Source organism: Chelmon rostratus, chromosome 5, assembly GCF_017976325.1.
Source record: "Chelmon rostratus isolate fCheRos1 chromosome 5, fCheRos1.pri, whole genome shotgun sequence".
NCBI classification, from domain to species: Eukaryota; Metazoa; Chordata; class Actinopteri; order Chaetodontiformes; family Chaetodontidae; genus Chelmon; species Chelmon rostratus.
This window is the reverse complement of record NC_055662.1, coordinates 22,482,424-22,499,434: the sequence shown is the minus strand read 5'-3', so window position 1 is coordinate 22,499,434 and position 17,011 is coordinate 22,482,424. Positions and strand designations below refer to the sequence as shown.

The following is a 17,011-nucleotide window of genomic DNA, read 5'->3' as shown; positions in this document are numbered from 1 at the left end:
CAAATGTGCTATTTATTTCCCTTTACCGCAACTATTAAATAGTCAGCCAAGAGAAGCCTCGGCAGGAGTTTCTCCCTCACGTGACCGATGACTTCAACAATATCTGATGTCAAGTATGCATCATCCTTCAGCTTCACTACTCTCATTTTTTCCACGTCTAGGGCCAAAACCAAACAAAGAGCTCTCTGTCCTCCCAACTTCTAAACAACCAATCACACAATCAACAGAGGTGGGTAAAGGTGCTGCAACAGCTTAGACGGAGTAAACATCTAAAACATCTTTTAAAGCACAAAATAAGACGCAAACTGCTCTCATTGAATGTTAATCTAGACTCCAATTGACTGTTAATGGACAAATTCAGTGAAATTATATCACATTTTATATTATTTGTTTATTTTGCTTGAAAAAAAGACAGTGGCCATGGTTGGATAATCATATTTGTATTTCAATAATATGAAGACAGTTGTTACTGACCATCCACAGAGAATGAACTGTAACAGAAATGATGAAGATAATTTATGACAACGTATCAAAATTATGAAATACACGGTTAACATGTTGACAGCTGTACAAACACACCAGCAGTCATGAAGGCACACTGCCTGGTCCTCACAAGCCTATTTGTAGTCCAACAACATTTTGTAATTGGCAGCACAAACACACATCCCAATGAATGCTTTTGTTTCAGGATATGGTCCTTTAAAGGGAATGTAACCATGAAGTGATTATTTTGGAAGTTGCGAGAGCTCAAGTATCTTTACAAGTATTAATACTTTTAGACTGAGACAGAGAGAAATCAGGAAAGCATTCTCATGGAGTTGATACAGTTCAGTAATGTGTGAGCTGTGAGGATGTTAGGGAACAACAAATAAACAAACACCAGTGGCAACTGAGTTCATAGTCCAATTTCAGTTTTAGAGATTCGGACGGTAAAAAGAAAGCAAACCAAAAAAACAAAACAAAAGGCAGCTAATGAGACATACCCAAATGGGAAAGATGTTTCATTTTTAGCAAGGTGATCATTAAATAGGCACAGCAAACAACAACACAGCAGAAAAATGTAAACAAAGATGGTTGTGGAAAACCATGGCAACAGCAGAGGTGAGTGGACTGTTAAGGACACAGAATATCTCGAAGAAACAATAATTAAAGACACACTGGTTTCTGATAGTCCTTGGGAAAACACACACACAAACACACATTAGTCGCACATGTTTTGCATGAATAAGTTAATACAGTGTGTAAGGCCCTTCCATTACCTCAGTGTACCTAGCAAAGACCTAGCTAATCAGCCCTATTAGAGGAAACTTAAATTGCATTGCTTTTAATCATAAAACTATTTACAACTATACAAGCTATACAAAGCGGTGAGAGCAAAGCAAAATAAGTAACTGGTTATTCCGATAGTCATGACTGCATACATACTGTACATTACACCAATTTAAATGTTATTAGAATTTACAGGACATTTTATAGTGGATATGAGGAAGGATGTGTGCTCAGCTAAAGGATCTGAGGTCCTCTATGATACAACACAAATTTATGAACTGGAGTAACAGAAGATAACTACCCAAATCTTTCTGAAAGCCATTTTACTTTTGTGACCAAGGTATCTTTAGCTCAATAATTTCAATATCCTCATGGGGACACTTCCATGTGTTTCCCATGGTTCTTCAACTGCTACGTGATGAGGAACAGAACATTTTGAACAGAAAATACATATTTTTTAGAGAAAGCAAAAGGAAGAAGAAGAGGTTAATAAAGAAATGGACAAGTGGCCCACTCAGAGGTCAAACAGTTCCACTTCTTCCCCCTGCTGGACTTTGCATTTCATTTTGGCTTTCCTTTGAACTTTCTGTGTCTTTCTCATCAAGCACCACTTCATAGCATTCCATCCTAGACCATGTACATGCGCTCAACCTTTTTAAAAACCTCACACATGCACTTTTCCAACGTTTCCAAACTAACATCTTTGAAATCTATCATCATTATCTTACTGCAAAATAGTCTCTTTAATAATTATAAAGTCATACTTGCATTAGTTACTTGCCATTCAAGCTATAGTTCAGCTGGATGACATTTTTTTGATTTCAGGATGTTGAGTCAGATTCAGAACTGCACCTTTCATCTATAGGCGGTTCCTCCTCCATTCATAAGGCTGGATCAGGGTTGTTAGGTCAGGGGCTAGGCAGGGGTAGAGCTCTTCTCACTGGCCAGGCTGGGTTTGGGGTCTGGCCTGTGGGGTTTGTGCTGAGGGCTGCTGCGAAGGTTGTCATCCATCTGTAGTACAGGATGTCCAGTTTAGTTACAGCACACATGCACGAGCAGAAAATAATATGACAATGATTCTAAACTATCTCTACTTTTAGCACAGCTGAGACTGTACCTGCCAAATGCAACCATGAACCCATGCAAAGAAGACAAAAGGAAAGCAGAAACACCTTCTCTATCAAGTTGGACTCTTTATTTACAAGCTGAGTTAGTTTCTGGAGGTTGGCATCCATTGTTTCCTGAACAGGTGGGGGAGGACCTGGAGAGAGATGACGCAAGGGGACAGCCAGAGAAGGAGAGACAGCAGAGAGTCAGTGGAACAGGAACAGTGTTAGGTCATAAGCACCTAAAAATAAAGCAGAAGTGCAAGTGTGCAGTAAGACAAAGATGTGAGAAGCAAGAAAATGCAGATGATGTTAGCTGTTTTGTGTGCTTGCAAATGTAAAATGTTCCCTTCATCTTTGTGTGTAGATTCCACCAAGTTAAAGCAAGACTGTGAGTATTTCTAGTGCGTGCAGCGTTCTTACAAGGGTAGTCCGAGCTGAAATAGACTGCAAGGATGTTGTCACAGAAGTGTGTGACGTTGTCCAGCTGTCTGAGGTGGCTCTGCAGAGGGCTGCTGGGGAGACTGGCTTTGTAAAGTGGAGCCACAAAACCAAACACAAAGGCATCCAGACTGGTCGGCCTGTGGACACAAAGGTATGTACACAAATGTACATTTAGGCACACACAGAGACAAGCGATATAGGGCTGTGAGACATTAAAATTAGTATTACGTCTCTGAAATACACATCAGAAGACTCATTCCCTCAAAGTCTAACATAATCACTGTGTAATTTGCATACTTTAAGTGAAATCCAAATTTATATACCAAAATTTGGGCTACTGCTTATTGTGATAGTTTCCTGTTATGAAGCTTTTCTTCCAATACCAACAAGCCATAATCAAATGGCCAACTGAATATTTAATGAGAAACAAGTGCACACAGACTCCAAATCACAAATTTAAGTAAATAAACAATATTTCCATCCCAGTTGTTCAAGCTTTTTCCTGCCTTTATATATACAGTACATACAGCCCTCCAAAGTAAGATTTAAATCAGTCAACATTTAAGAACTCACGAGTTGCCAAAAAAGTAGTTTGCAGATCCCAGTCTGTAGGAGAGGAGATTCAGGCACTCTTTAGCATCACTGTAGATCTGTGGCAGACAGTGAGAAAACACAGTTGTGAAAAAGAGAACATTGCAGACTACACAGAGCTGACATGTTGACACTGACTGATGAATCAGACAAACCAATATTTACCTTTCCCTCCACCTCAGTGATTCTGTGTAGCGGCGCCTCTCCTTTGGTTAGAAGGATGCGGGAGAGGGCGGTGTTGGCATGACGACTAGGGACAAAAAAGTTAAGAGGGAACGGCGAGCGTGAAGCAAACCATGGCCGTGTCACATTGGCGTAGTTTTCCGCATCCACCCAGAAAGTGTGCAACTGTAGGACACAAAGCGCCACTCTAAATATTAACAGTGCTCATAGATTAGTTCTTGTCAGAGAATAAGCAGAAGACACGTGGTGTTACCAGAGCTGGTCGTAGTTTCTCTTCAAGTAGAGCGATGTATGCCATAGTGTCTGCTCCTTGTCTGGCTGAGAGCTCATAGTCTGCATTAAACCTCTGGAAAAAAAAGAAAAGAAAAACCACAAATATTACAGCAGATTTACAGATTCTGCTAAATGGGTTTGGGGACATAATGATCAGGTGATGGGTAGTGAGCAGCCTTGGTATCCACCCTTACCTGTTTCCTCAGGAAGTTGAGAATCTGTGTAGGTTCTTGAACTGCAGCGTCTCCACAAAGCAACTCTGGGACTGATGCTGCAGGTTGAAAGACAGGGAGAAGATATTACAATTCAAGACAATTCAAAAGTTAATTTATTCCATTTTGTAATCCAGCCAGATATATAAAAAACATAAAAATCCATGCATAAATCTGTGTTTTTCAACCTTTTCTATTGCATTTATGGGTCCACAAAATTTTCATGACTGCAGCAATTAAGAGTATTACAGCTGTCAAATTGTCTGTCTTTAGGTATACTGTTGTAGGGCTGCGTTATTATCAAGAGCATAAAGGTGGTTCCAAAAGGATTCTGTAGATATATTTTCCAAATGTGTACTGTGTATACTGAACAACTACTGGAATATCAGTGACAGAATTCACAGTCAATCACACGTCAAGCATCAAGCAATCCCCAGGTGATGTCTGGACCATAATTTTATGAAATTTTAGTTTATAGGAAGCTGCTGCCCACCTGTTAGAGTTTTCCATGTCCAGTCTATAGGAGAAACTGTGACCTTTGCCCCAGAAAACTTGGCATATGCCTAAAAGAAAATACACAGGAGAGATGGTAAAAAGAGACAACAATTAGTGCATTTATGATTTAAAAGTCTGTCACAGCTGGAACTACTTGTCCAAATGCAAGAGCACTCAAGCATACGATGTTTAGGGGAGTACTTTCTAAGCTGTATATGGTCTCAATGCAGAACTATGATACAATCAAGGCTAAATTATTATGATATCAATCTTGTAATGAAGCTGAATGCTTGCTACAATCAAAGTAGCCCCAGAAGAAATTTGGCACTGACTCTAAAAGCAGATTTGGCACAAGTGACCACTGTTCACACTGCTGACCTGAAACAGCTTCATTTACAGACAGAAGAAAAACAAGTAAAACCACAAGCCAGAAAATGAAAAAACACACCAAACTTAGGGCTGTAAATAGAGATTATTCTCATTGTCGAATTTGTCAACTCAACTTCTCAATTTACTGCAGTCCAAGAGGTGTTCAGATTTGTTACGTGTTATGTCCTACTAAAAGTCCAACACCAACAGATGTTCAGTTTCCAATGATATAAACAGAGAAGCAAAAATCATCACACTGGAAGAATTAGAGCCAGAGAATATTTGTCATATAAACAATACATAATCAACGGATTATTTTTGTGTCAATCGAGTCATCATTTAGGCTCTAAAATCAGTCTTACCTCATCTACTTTCTGAAAACTGTTCATATGATTTCAATTTCTAGTTTAATAGCTCATATTTTCTACAATGTAGGCATCCACATGTTTTCAGTTAATGAAAACAACAGTGACAACTGTGGAAATAAGTCGTGGTCAGTCCTGAAAAAGTCTGACACGGTTGTACTTTATAAATGTATTAGATGCTGTCAATAAACCCACACAAACCAAGACTAAACGCACCAGCAACACTAAAGAAGTGCTTTAAAAAGGTGGCAGAAAATTAATCAAAGTGTCACCTTGTGGCAAGAGGTGTAACTGCATGGACCCACTAAGAGACAACATGATAAACAGCCAACAAACGACTCAATGTTAATTTTCTGACAAGGTTATAACGGCGTCGTCCACCGTCGACAGATAACTACCAAGAGAGTGAGGTTTAGACACAAACAAATGAAAATGGGAGCTTCAACGAGCTGACCTTGAAGCACCACATTTTTAACTAGCTTTGACAATGACTTCTGACAAGCAGCGCTAAATGAAACACAGAACATGCAGTCACAGTTGTGACGCTGCCGCGGACCAAATATGACATATTACTTTCCATCCTGGCTGCACCTGAGCTGAACATGAGCAGCTAACAAGCAACCTGCAATGGGTGAGTTAGCATGGAAGCTAATCAGAGACACACAGAGTAGACGCAAAGAAAAGCGGAGAAGAAGCCTTTCGTCCTAAGAGCAGGTCTGGATACAGTGACCGTATTTTTGTTTACAAGCAGGCGATAACGTTACCAGAACTATCAGAGACTCGGTGTGGACAGAAGGCAAACCCCAGTCTCCTCCCCAGCATCGCAGCTCCATGGCAGCCGCCATGTTTTGATTCATGGACGGGTGGCTGGTGACGTCAAGAGGTACCTGCGCATCTGAGCGCGCAGAGGTGAAAAATCAGGTGAAGAAAGATCATTCGACCACATTAAAAATGATGTTTTGTGTCAAGCGCTAAGATGAGCTGCTGGGCACGTTTGTATTAACATGAAAGAATAAGAATTTTACGTAGGAATGTTTTTTTTTAGTCTCTAGTCATTCATTCAACTACTCACTCTCTCAAAAAACACACCAGCTGTCAGTTTGTTCCTATGATGCTTTACTTCACGTTAAGCGTAAAAAAATTGGTAAGTCATGGTGAAGAAATCATGACGGATTTCAACCATCCTAGTGACTCAGCATGATGCACCTTTATGAGAGGGTGCACAAAATAGAAAGAATTTATTAACATATAACAACATGGATGAGAACATATAACAACGTCAATGTGTTCAGTAAAAACAAAATTGAACATCTACAAACTTGTGAAAACTGGGCAGCACTATCTGCTCATGAAGATTGTGTGATTTGACTGAAAGCTCCAGAACAGCTGCTAAATGGACCTTGTGGTGAGACTGTGTGTAAATTGCTGGATCGGATGTTAAGAATGAAGTCACAATTTCAAGTGTATTTATACCCATATTCACAATTATTCAGGAACAACAAAGAAGTGCCCAGTTTGCAGATGCACAGAACAGGTATTGACCCTTACACACAGGTAATTAATTCAGCCAAGTTAATATTATTCTTGTAGCACAATATCACAAATTTGCCTCAAAGGCTTTACAATCAGTGTATCGTTAGACCTTCCCTTTGGAAAAGGGAAGTCTACACAAAAAGAATATTATAATATTATAATCATATCATAAAAAATATTATAAAGATAATGTGATAATCTAATGTACTCTAGATATACTTTAAATGTAGTATCTTGTCAAAAAAAAGCAGTCGCTTGTCAAGTATCTTTCTAAAGATTTATTTGGGGACTATGAGTTAGCTTCATATTACTTGTCCCTCCTTCCTTGGTTACTACTAGAAATTGCTCTAGAAATGCATCCAAGATAACAAATACTATATTTTAAATTACACAAATTAAACTCTACTATTTTTTCACCTGCTTTAACCAAGTCGTGTTTAGAGTCGCAGTATTCAGTCAGTGTATTATGTCATTATTTTGCCAATAATTTAAAGGCCACATGAGACTACAGCTATCAAATAGTCATATCACTCAGTTGCTCTTTATGTCTTTATTGGCTTGTTTCATACGATTCTAAACAAGAAGTGAAAAGCAATACCTGTCCTGAAATGAACAGTGATACACTGCATGCTTTCATGACTGGCTTACTATATAGCAAGAACTGAGTGACAGTTTCATGTTTTCAAATCTGTGTCAAATAGAAATTTCCTTTTCTTTTGGCATTTTACTTGCTTTCAGCAACAACAGCATGGTGTCTGCTCTTGGGCTGATAGGCAGGCTGTTGAAGACAGCCAGGTGTTTGGTTTGAGACCAGACAGCCAGACACAGGCGGATGCACGGTGATAATGCACCGAGGGATGGTAAATGTCTCTTTTTGGCTTGGACCAGCAGCTGAGATGTTGAAATGTACTTGAGGTTAGGAGAAAGAGCTTTGAGATGAGTACCAGACATCTATCATGAAACATATCCAGGGTCCTAAGTCTAGCCATTTTTGTCCCTCCTTTCCCACAAAAGATGGAATTAAGAAAAGGTTTGCAGAGGCATGTAGAACAAGTTGAATTAAATTAAAATGAAATTAAAAACATCTGGCATACAGTTATACAGTGCCACTGGCTTTCTGGAGCTGAGCTGGGAGATCAAATCCACATCTATGACACAGGTTCACAATGTTTGTGAAAGACATTGCCAGCTGGAATAAGGTTTTCCTCTCTTAAGACCACAATTCATTTCAGACATTTTTTAGACTTGGCTGACTGTATTCAGGTTGATTTAGAGACCTTTTTATGGTATTATATCACAAATCCCCAAAAGACCATAGACAGAAAGTTTCAAGGAGCTTTATCTTGACTCTAAATAAATACATAAAAAGTCTTGTTTAGTTCATGCAATATAAGTAATGCAGCACTCTGAAAATCCTTTTCAGAATAAAATAAAATGTATAATACTGTATTTTTTTGTTACTTCTTTGTTTCCACTGTTTCTAGCATGTAGCAGTGCTACTAAAAATATACAACTTATCATTTGATCGAATTATAGTAGCAAGGGGACACTCCCACTTACTTATGAATAGTCCCCACACTGTGCCACTTTCGCAACAGTAGAGTACAAAGACACTCCCCTTTGCTTTAAAAGCTGTGGCTGTGGCAACAAAACCACCTCACCTCTGCTGAGATTTTGCTCCAGCATCTGGATTTGTCCATCATTCTGTTAGGCCGTTGTGTTAAAATAAGTGATTCATCTCTTATTGACCCCCAAGGGGAAACTCTTGAGCACAGCTTCTCCTGAGGTGTGTCCCATACTGAAGCACTGATGATGGGTGTGTGGGCCGGAGCAGCGGCTCTGTGTCTGGTGCTGCAACAGCTGCTGCTCAGTGTCACAGCTCAAGGCATTGGTAAGTACTCTCACCCTCCATGCTCTTCTAGAAAACATCAAATATGTGTCTGTAGATCAGAACATGTTGAAAACTTATTCATCTTACTATCAAATAAGCCTCTTTCAGTAACTGTCTTTTCATTTTTTTTTTATTCCTATCAGTTTATTGCCTGGTCTTATAACACCTAATCTGCAACTATCTTTAGTTGCAGATTCTGCAAATAACAGGGTAATTCTGTTGATTTAGTTAGCATGGAGCTGGCTTTTTTGTAGCTTGTACAAATTCTCATCTGGGTTCAGTCTGACCTAAATAAGGCCAGTCTTAGCCGGTGAAACAGCACTAACTACCATCTGAAAAAGTGTGTGTGCAAAACTTCGATTTGCCTGGACTCTACACGCAAATGTTTCCATACAGTTTCCTGTCACTCTGTATTATTCCTGAATTCAGCTAATGGGCTGTATGCAAGTGTATATGTGTGAATGTGTCCGTGCATGTGGGTGTGAGGCAGTGGGTTTGTTCCAGTGGAAAGAGTTTACTTCTGCTCCCTTTTGCAACTCCAGTCTACCACTCCATAAAACACAGCAGGATACAAACATGAGCGTGCATGCACACACACACATACACACGTACAGATGCACCGTCACACATAATAAAGTGCCATAGTGCACTGACTCAGCAGTAGCAGTCCACAGTACACTGCGTACCATAGCCATCAAGACACAAACTCAGAAAACTCTCCTTTAATACTGACAAAAAAAGAAAGACAGCACCACTTTTAGTGTAGCAGATGGAGTGCTTTCAGCTGGTGTGCTGAATATATCCAAAGCTCCTTGCACACTATTTACTGACCACTAGGCTGCATATTTCCCTTCCAGTCTGTGTTAATATGTGCCTTTTCTCTGAACTTTTTTGTCACAATTACGGTACAACGCATCTACAGCAGCATAATGCAGCCTTCTAACAATGCCCTTCTTTGTTAGTCTATGACCTGCTGGAGTCTCCAGACTGCCTGCCAGATTTACTTCAAGGAAGCCTGAAGAACAAAGGGCGAGATGAGGCTTTCCTCCTCTCTTCCTTCAAGCTCCGTAACAAGGCCCCAACCTCTCTCTACACTGTCATCAACCCCAAAGACAACACCAAGTACCTGGAGCTCAGTGTGCAGGCCAAACTGAGCAAGGGTGAATTATTAAACTGACACATATAACTGTGACAACTCTTAATCAGACATTATCAGCTATCTGTTTTAACTTGTGTTCTCCTGCTCCCCTTCTCTGTCTGTTTATCTGTTCTCTTTCCTCTCCTCTGTCTCATTCTCGCTTCTCTCTCATCTCTAGTTACCGTTCGTTACCTGAAGACTGATGGCAGATTTGGCACAACCAGTTTCAACCACGCCTCGTTGGCAGATGGTCGAGATCACCATGTGATGCTACATGCAAGCGGCCTACAGCGCGGCCCACCTCGCCTCAACATCTATGTAGACTGCAGACTGGCGCACACTTTGAATGATCTGCCGGCCGCATTTGGGTCACTCCCACATGGTCCCAACAAGGTTGCGCTGAGGACCCTGCAGTCGAGTGGACAGGTGAATAATGTGTTTACAGTTGCGAGTAATTACAAATTTAAATACAGAGATATGCTGCATAGAAACAAATTACAGGGTAATATGAGTACTCACTAAACAGTGCAATAACTGTCATTTATTTCTAATCACTTAGTTTCTCTCTGTCTTCTATTCCATTTAAGGATGAACTGACAGACTTGAAGCTGGTGATAGAGGACACCATAGACAATGTGGCCACTCTGCAGGACTGTAGCATGGATCAGGGTGAATCTCTGCAGCTGCTGGGTGAGAACGGATTGCAGCCGACTGTCCGACAGCACCTGACAAGCACATGCAGTCTTCTTGAAAGTGAAACATGGTAGATGTGTTGTGTCTCTGATTTTCTGATTCTGATTTGTGAAATTCCCTTAGGTATACAGGGAGGCAGGACCGTACAGGACCAGGCCACCATGATGGAGCTGAAGAGCATGTTATCTGAGATGAAGGAGTTGCTCTACCAGCAGGTAACCTGTTCTGTGTCCCAGGCTTGTGTCTCACAGGGGCAACTCCTGATGGAAAATTTAAGTTGTTCAAAATGATTTAGAAGATCAATAAAAGAACGCCCCAGTATTTCAGCATAGTTATAATAAACAGTCCAATCATTTTGATGGTGTCGCTTTCAATCTTTTGGTTGCTTTTCAAAACTAGGTTGATGCTGAGATGAAACTAAATTGATAAAATGAAATGGATAAAATCTTTCTGGACAACACAGGGTAGCAGAAAATGTCCCTGGCTGTTTCGAAGAGTTACCTATATTTCAAAAGAGGAAGAATGTGGACTGAGTCACAACTGTTTGGAATTTCCTTTTTCTTTGGGCTAAGATTGGCTTTTCAATAAAATCTGCAATTTGTTGTGTAAAGTGAGAATCCAGACTGTGAGGACCTGCTGATTTTCTGGAGCTCTCTTGTTTCAAGACTTTATGTAACCTCAGCAACAGACAGCTGAGTAAAAGCGAACAGCAGAGAGGATTGGATGATTTCAGATGATCATTTAAAGCGGCGGATTTGTTAGAAGATAAGGCATCAAACAGGGAGCCTGAGGCCATAAAATGCCCGTTATAGAGTTCAGCATTTCAGACACACTGAGAGAATCCTGCAGATCGCTGGTGCTTACCTTAGCAGACACAAAGCTTTTCATAACTTCTCAGTCTCAAATTTTCAATAGTAATTAAAAAAGATAAAATTCTGATTTGCCTCTAGTGATATAAGCTGTAAAGTGACAACATAATTACCCAAGCAGCACAGTTTATCCTGATCAACAGTTCTGCACTCTTTCTCTCTGGTTAAGATTAAGGAGACAACTTTTCTGAGGAATACCATCGCAGAGTGTCTTGCCTGTGGTAAGCAGTACAAAATCTCTGATCAGACTTTTGATTTGCACAGTATTTAGACTCTACTGTCAAAGTGAAATTTCAACAAGGTGCTCTCTTATCTCTCCGTGTGTCCACAGGTCTCAGAGGCAGTCCAACCAACTCAGGTCCAGCTCCACAGTGCCCTTCCGGGACCTGTTTCAGACAGAACATGTGCATCCCTACAGGCTCAGGGGATTTCCAGTGTGCCCCCTGTCCAGATGGATATACAGGAGATGGGATACACTGTGATGATGTAGATGAGGTAGGGATTACATGGGCCATAGTGTGCATGTGCCTGTGCAATCAGTAGGTGTCAGTAGTGCTTGTTAGCATTTTACCATCTATTTTGTGTGTGTTGTAGTGCCAGTTTAACCCATGTTTCCCTGGCGTTCGGTGCGTGAACACTGCTCCTGGTTTCCGCTGCGAGCAATGCCCTCTGGGATATACCGGACCAGAGATAACTGGAGTGGGAGTGTCCTATGCTAAGTCACACAAACAGGTACAATTACAAAAATAATAAACTGTATATAAAACATTTATCTGTACGAACCTTTGTCTTTATATTCTGACTTTCACCTGCTCTTCCCAGGTGTGTGAGGATGTAGATGAGTGTCTGGGCCCACCTGAGAATGGAGGTTGCACTGCCAACTCGCACTGCTACAACTCTATGGTAAGACCACTGAGACTGGTGTATGGTTTTGATCATACACTCTTACAGCAGAAGGCCCTGGTTTCTCACTCTGCACTGTCTTCATCAGGGCTCCTTCCGCTGCGGAGAGTGTAAATCTGGCTTCACAGGTGACCAGGTTAGAGGTTGCCATGGTTCTAGGCTTTGCCCCAATGGTCAACCCAACCCCTGCGACGTCAATGCAGAGTGTGTCGTGGAGAGAGATGGAAGCATTAGCTGTATGGTAAGAATTTGGAAAATATTGATGTCATATTCAGCTTCGTGAATACCCCAGTATCATGAATGTGCAGCACTAACTGTTCCACATAACTTACCTGGAATGTCACACCATGCCTTTTTCTTCTTGTGTGTGTGTTAGTGTGGTGTTGGTTGGGCAGGCAATGGCTATGTGTGTGGAAAGGACACAGATATTGACGCGTATCCTGACAGTAAGCTCCAGTGCAGGGACAACAACTGTAAGAAGGTACTCAAGTGTACACCCACTACCCTCTCTTGCAGTTAATTGCTACTATAAAAACTAATGTTGTGTGTGTTTTTGCTGTGTTGTTTCCAGGATAACTGTGTGTTTGTGCCAAACTCTGGCCAAGAGGATGCAGACAGGGACGGGATGGGTGACGCCTGTGATGATGATGCAGACAGTGATGGCATTATTAACATAGATGTAGGTAACTCCACAGGACCAGCATATGAACTCTGACAGATTTTAGTGGGCTCTAACATTCTGTAAACAGCAATTTAGCTCTCTGTGAGACCATGAACTATACAGTAAATCTCATTTTTCTGTCCCAGGACAATTGCTGGCTTGTTCCTAATGTGGACCAAAGGAACAGCGATAAGGATGTCCATGGTGACGCCTGCGACAACTGCAAAATAGTTGAAAATCCCTCACAGAGGGATACCGATCAGGATGGGTTGGGAGATGAATGTGATGATGATATGGATGGGGATGGTAAGTGTGTTTGTTATTGTTTAAAAGTCAAATAATTATTATAGTCATATGGTTTTGTGATTGCTGCCCATCACTGGGTGTAATTAGAGGGACAGCGTAATTTTTGTAAATGGTAGCAATGACTGAAAAGGTTGGATGGTCATTACTGTGGGAGGTGTAGTAACTGGACCATTACTGCTTTTATTGCATCAATTAAAGGTAATAAAGTTAGGAACACATTGTGAAACCTAATGGCTAATAATCGCATTAAAAGACTATCGTGTCTGTGAGGGTTACCCAAACCACAGACTGTCTGGACCAGACTGTTCAGACAAGAATACAACATTTACAATCCTGTTCAGTGGAAAGTGTGGACTGGCAGCACTTTATCTGTTCAAAACATCCTCCTGGTCTTTTTTGTCTCTGTTTCCAATTCACATCCTCTAGGAGTTAGATCATTGGCTTTCAGGGAAACAACTCAAGCGTCATTTAAAGAAACAAGTCTTTTAAACCCCAGTAGAAAACAGTGTTAAATGTTGAAATGTTCCAACTGGAATTGTAAGTGTTGTCTCACACACTTTTCTCACATACTTCACGTCATTGCCCTTTTAGAGCACCTCTCATTCGTTCCACTGGCAACACAGTTTTAACTTCTTGCCTTTGTGCGTGCCCACATGTTTACCTTTATATGCTTACGCATGTTGCATGTTTAGAGTCTGTTTGGTGACCCCTGATTGTTCGTTTTGGCAGAGCTCCAACCTCTTGATCATTTGGTTATGTCTTTAACTCCAAGGCTGGATTGCTATGCGCTTGGTCATGTCTGTCTCTGTTCTAAAAGCATTTTTCCACAGTAAGCCTCCGCCAGGCATTGAAGGCCACTGGAAACTATTTCACCTTCCTCTTAAACAAACACTGCCATCTGGCGATGCATTTGACAGACTGTGTCTGTGGGCTGCGTTCTGTCATGCTTACTTTATATTCCTGTCCACACTTTGACACATGATGCAGAAATTAAAGTGCTGAGGCGTTTATGTTCTCAGGCTTGAAGAATATTCTTGACAACTGCCAGCGAGTCCCCAACCCCGACCAAAAAGACAGAGACAACGATGGGGTGGGAGATGCCTGTGACAGCTGTCCTGATATGGTCAACCCCAACCAGGTAACAAACCAAACCAAACAACAACCTGAAAAGGATTCATGTGCTGCCATAACTCTGAACATCACTGTGTGTTTTGTCTACCTGCAGTCTGACTCAGACGATGACCTTGTAGGAGATACCTGTGACGACAACATAGACAGGTAGAGCCCACTGTCATGGACTGTGGTATGGATGAATATAAAGATGCATGAAGTTTTGCCATTTTTTTACCCCCTTCTTTTGCCTCTTCTTTGTCAGCGATGGTGACGGCCACCAGAACACAAAGGACAACTGTCCCACAATCATCAACTCCTCTCAGCTGGACACTGACAAGGATGGAATGGTTTGAAACTAACTCTTCCTTCATCCTTTACCTAGTTCATTAAACGCATCACATTTCACTAACCTCTCTCATGTTTGCAGACATTTAGATGGCTCTGTGTTTGCACTCATCCACATGTGCTGTTTTATCTTGATAGGGAGATGAATGCGATGATGACGATGATAACGATGGCATACTGGACGAGGATGACAACTGCAGACTGGTTGCCAACACAGACCAAAAGGACACAGACAGTTAGTACAGCTTCATGTTTGTTCCTGGATGTGTGCGTGCATGTATACAGGCGGTGTTTCTGCTGTGTGTTTCCTAAGCGGTTTCCCTGTATTTCAGACAACAGAGTTGGAGACGCGTGCGAAGGAGACTTTGACAAAGATAATGTCATTGACATAATCGACCACTGCCCGGAGAACGCTGAGGTCACCCTGACCGACTTTAGAGCCTATCAGACTGTAGTGCTGGACCCAGAGGGAGACTCTCAGATTGACCCCAACTGGGTGGTCCTCAATCAGGTAAACAGTAGCTAAAGTTAAAAGCGCTTTCCTAGCTAGCCTCTGTTACAGTTTCAATCAGTCTTTGTATAAAGCTAAAACTTATTCTGAGTGTGTTCCATCCATATTTTGTACAAATGAGTATACTCCTATACTGGATCGTAAAGCATGTTCACCTCTTCGAGAGAGAACAAGAAAAAACTGCAATTATTTTGTAGCATTAAACAACAATATATGAGTTCCATAATATTCCAAAAACTCTCTTTTGTCCTGACAGGGCATGGAGATAGTTCAGACCATGAACTCTGACCCTGGCCTTGCTGTAGGTAAGTACAGAGTACCTTCATACCGTCTTATTCCCATCTGTTTCAACAATAGAATATTTCCCATTTTCTTCAATGTGTTTTTGTTTGTGTATTTCTTCTACATCTGAAGGCTACACAGCGTTCAGTGGGGTTGACTTCGAGGGAACATTCCACGTGAACACTGTGACAGATGATGACTATGCTGGCTTCATCTTCGGCTACCAGGACTCCTCCTCCTTCTACGTGGTGATGTGGAAACAAACAGAGCAAACATACTGGCAGGCTGCACCTTTCAGAGCCGTTGCTGAGCCAGGAATACAGCTCAAGGTAAATGGCTGCATTTATATAGCGCTTTTATCCAAACGATTTACAATTTCCCCCTCATTCACCCATGCACACACTCATTCACACACTGATGGCAGCAAGCTACCATGCAAGGTGCTCAACTGACCGTCAGGGGCGTTTGGAGTTCAATGATTGCCCGCTTTCATCATCTGTTGTCAGTTATTTCCCTCTCTTGTGCTATCTGGCTCTTTATCACTAGGTTGTGAAATCTAAGACCGGTCCTGGTGAGTATCTGAGGAACTCCCTCTGGCACACAGGAGACACCCCCGAGCAGGTCCGTCTCCTGTGGAAAGACCCCAGGAACGTTGGCTGGAAGGACAAAATCTCCTACCGCTGGTTCCTCCAGCACAGACCACAGGTTGGATACATCAGGTACAAGCAGATGCATACCAACACTCAGAGATATACACACTCATTCTGTGTATGTGTGAACTAACTAGTTTCACTGAATGTGTGGACCAGGGCTCGCTTCTTCGAGGGTTCGAACCTGGTTGCAGACACAGGGGTGATAATTGACACCAGCATGAGAGGCGGCAGACTGGGCGTGTTCTGCTTCTCTCAGGAAAATATTATCTGGTCCAATCTGAAGTACCGTTGCAACGGTGAGTGGCTGCAAGTTAAAGGCAATCCAGTCAGATACATAAAGGGCAAGTATGTTTATGAGTTTTTTTTTTCCTTTCTCATCCCTACAGACACTATTCCTGCTGACTACCAGGATCTCAACGTCCAGGGCACACAGTGAGGCCAGAGAAGGGGAGTGACCGATCAAGGAAACAACTTGAACCTTGTTGAATATGTGGATGAAAGAGATGAATGTGAGAGGGAACATGATGGACAGCTTTGGTGAAATTCCTTTTGATTTCATTTTAACTTTGTTATTTGAGTAAGAGGGTCTTAGGAAAGCATAACATTGGGCATTATATACTTTAATTCAGTGTAACTAAAGCCAGTACATTTTTGTATGATCAGCAGGGTTATTCGTCATCACCTGTGATTTTATCTGTATGTTAGGAGTAGTGTTAAAGATGCAATACGTCTTTGAATATATTATAAGTACAATAAAATCTTGAGCATTTCAAAAAATCAACGCAGGTTCCACCTCATTTGTTGTA

At 41.4% G+C, this 17,011-nt stretch overlaps 2 protein-coding genes across 5 annotated transcripts; one reads left to right on the top strand and one right to left on the bottom strand.

Annotated features, from left to right (window-relative positions):
• Positions 1-374: 374 nt before the first annotated feature.
• On the bottom strand, positions 375-6,164 carry mtx3 (metaxin 3). Of its 3 annotated transcripts, none has more exons than XM_041938066.1 (9): positions 6,072-6,164; positions 4,572-4,641; positions 4,061-4,137; positions 3,847-3,939; positions 3,576-3,758; positions 3,393-3,469; positions 2,799-2,956; positions 2,442-2,530; positions 375-2,280 (listed from the first exon to the last, which is right to left on the bottom strand). In XM_041938066.1, the coding sequence occupies exons 1-9, from the start codon at positions 6,162-6,164 to the stop codon at positions 2,185-2,187; spliced, it is 936 nt and encodes a 311-aa protein (XP_041794000.1). In that variant the 3' UTR covers positions 375-2,184. The 3 variants fall into 3 exon arrangements, with proteins under 3 accessions (XP_041794000.1, XP_041794002.1, XP_041794001.1); XM_041938067.1 differs by having other exon boundaries at positions 2,165-2,280; positions 2,387-2,530; positions 6,072-6,153; XM_041938068.1 differs by lacking the exon at positions 2,442-2,530 and having other exon boundaries at positions 6,072-6,153.
• thbs4a (thrombospondin 4a) lies at positions 5,908-16,992 on the top strand. 2 transcript variants are annotated; one of them, XM_041938064.1, is made up of 25 exons: positions 5,908-5,938; positions 6,059-6,228; positions 8,597-8,731; positions 9,694-9,891; positions 10,048-10,295; positions 10,457-10,559; positions 10,686-10,777; positions 11,601-11,652; positions 11,763-11,926; positions 12,026-12,163; positions 12,254-12,334; positions 12,423-12,575; positions 12,711-12,815; positions 12,906-13,013; positions 13,142-13,301; positions 14,321-14,439; positions 14,527-14,579; positions 14,677-14,761; positions 14,898-14,994; positions 15,092-15,270; positions 15,527-15,575; positions 15,685-15,881; positions 16,099-16,271; positions 16,362-16,501; positions 16,592-16,992. In XM_041938064.1, the coding sequence occupies exons 3-25, from the start codon at positions 8,650-8,652 to the stop codon at positions 16,639-16,641; spliced, it is 2,826 nt and encodes a 941-aa protein (XP_041793998.1). In that variant the 5' UTR covers positions 5,908-5,938; positions 6,059-6,228; positions 8,597-8,649; the 3' UTR covers positions 16,642-16,992. The 2 variants fall into 2 exon arrangements, with proteins under 2 accessions (XP_041793998.1, XP_041793997.1); XM_041938063.1 differs by lacking the exons at positions 5,908-5,938; positions 6,059-6,228 and having other exon boundaries at positions 8,520-8,731.
• Positions 16,993-17,011: the final 19 nt, after the last annotated feature.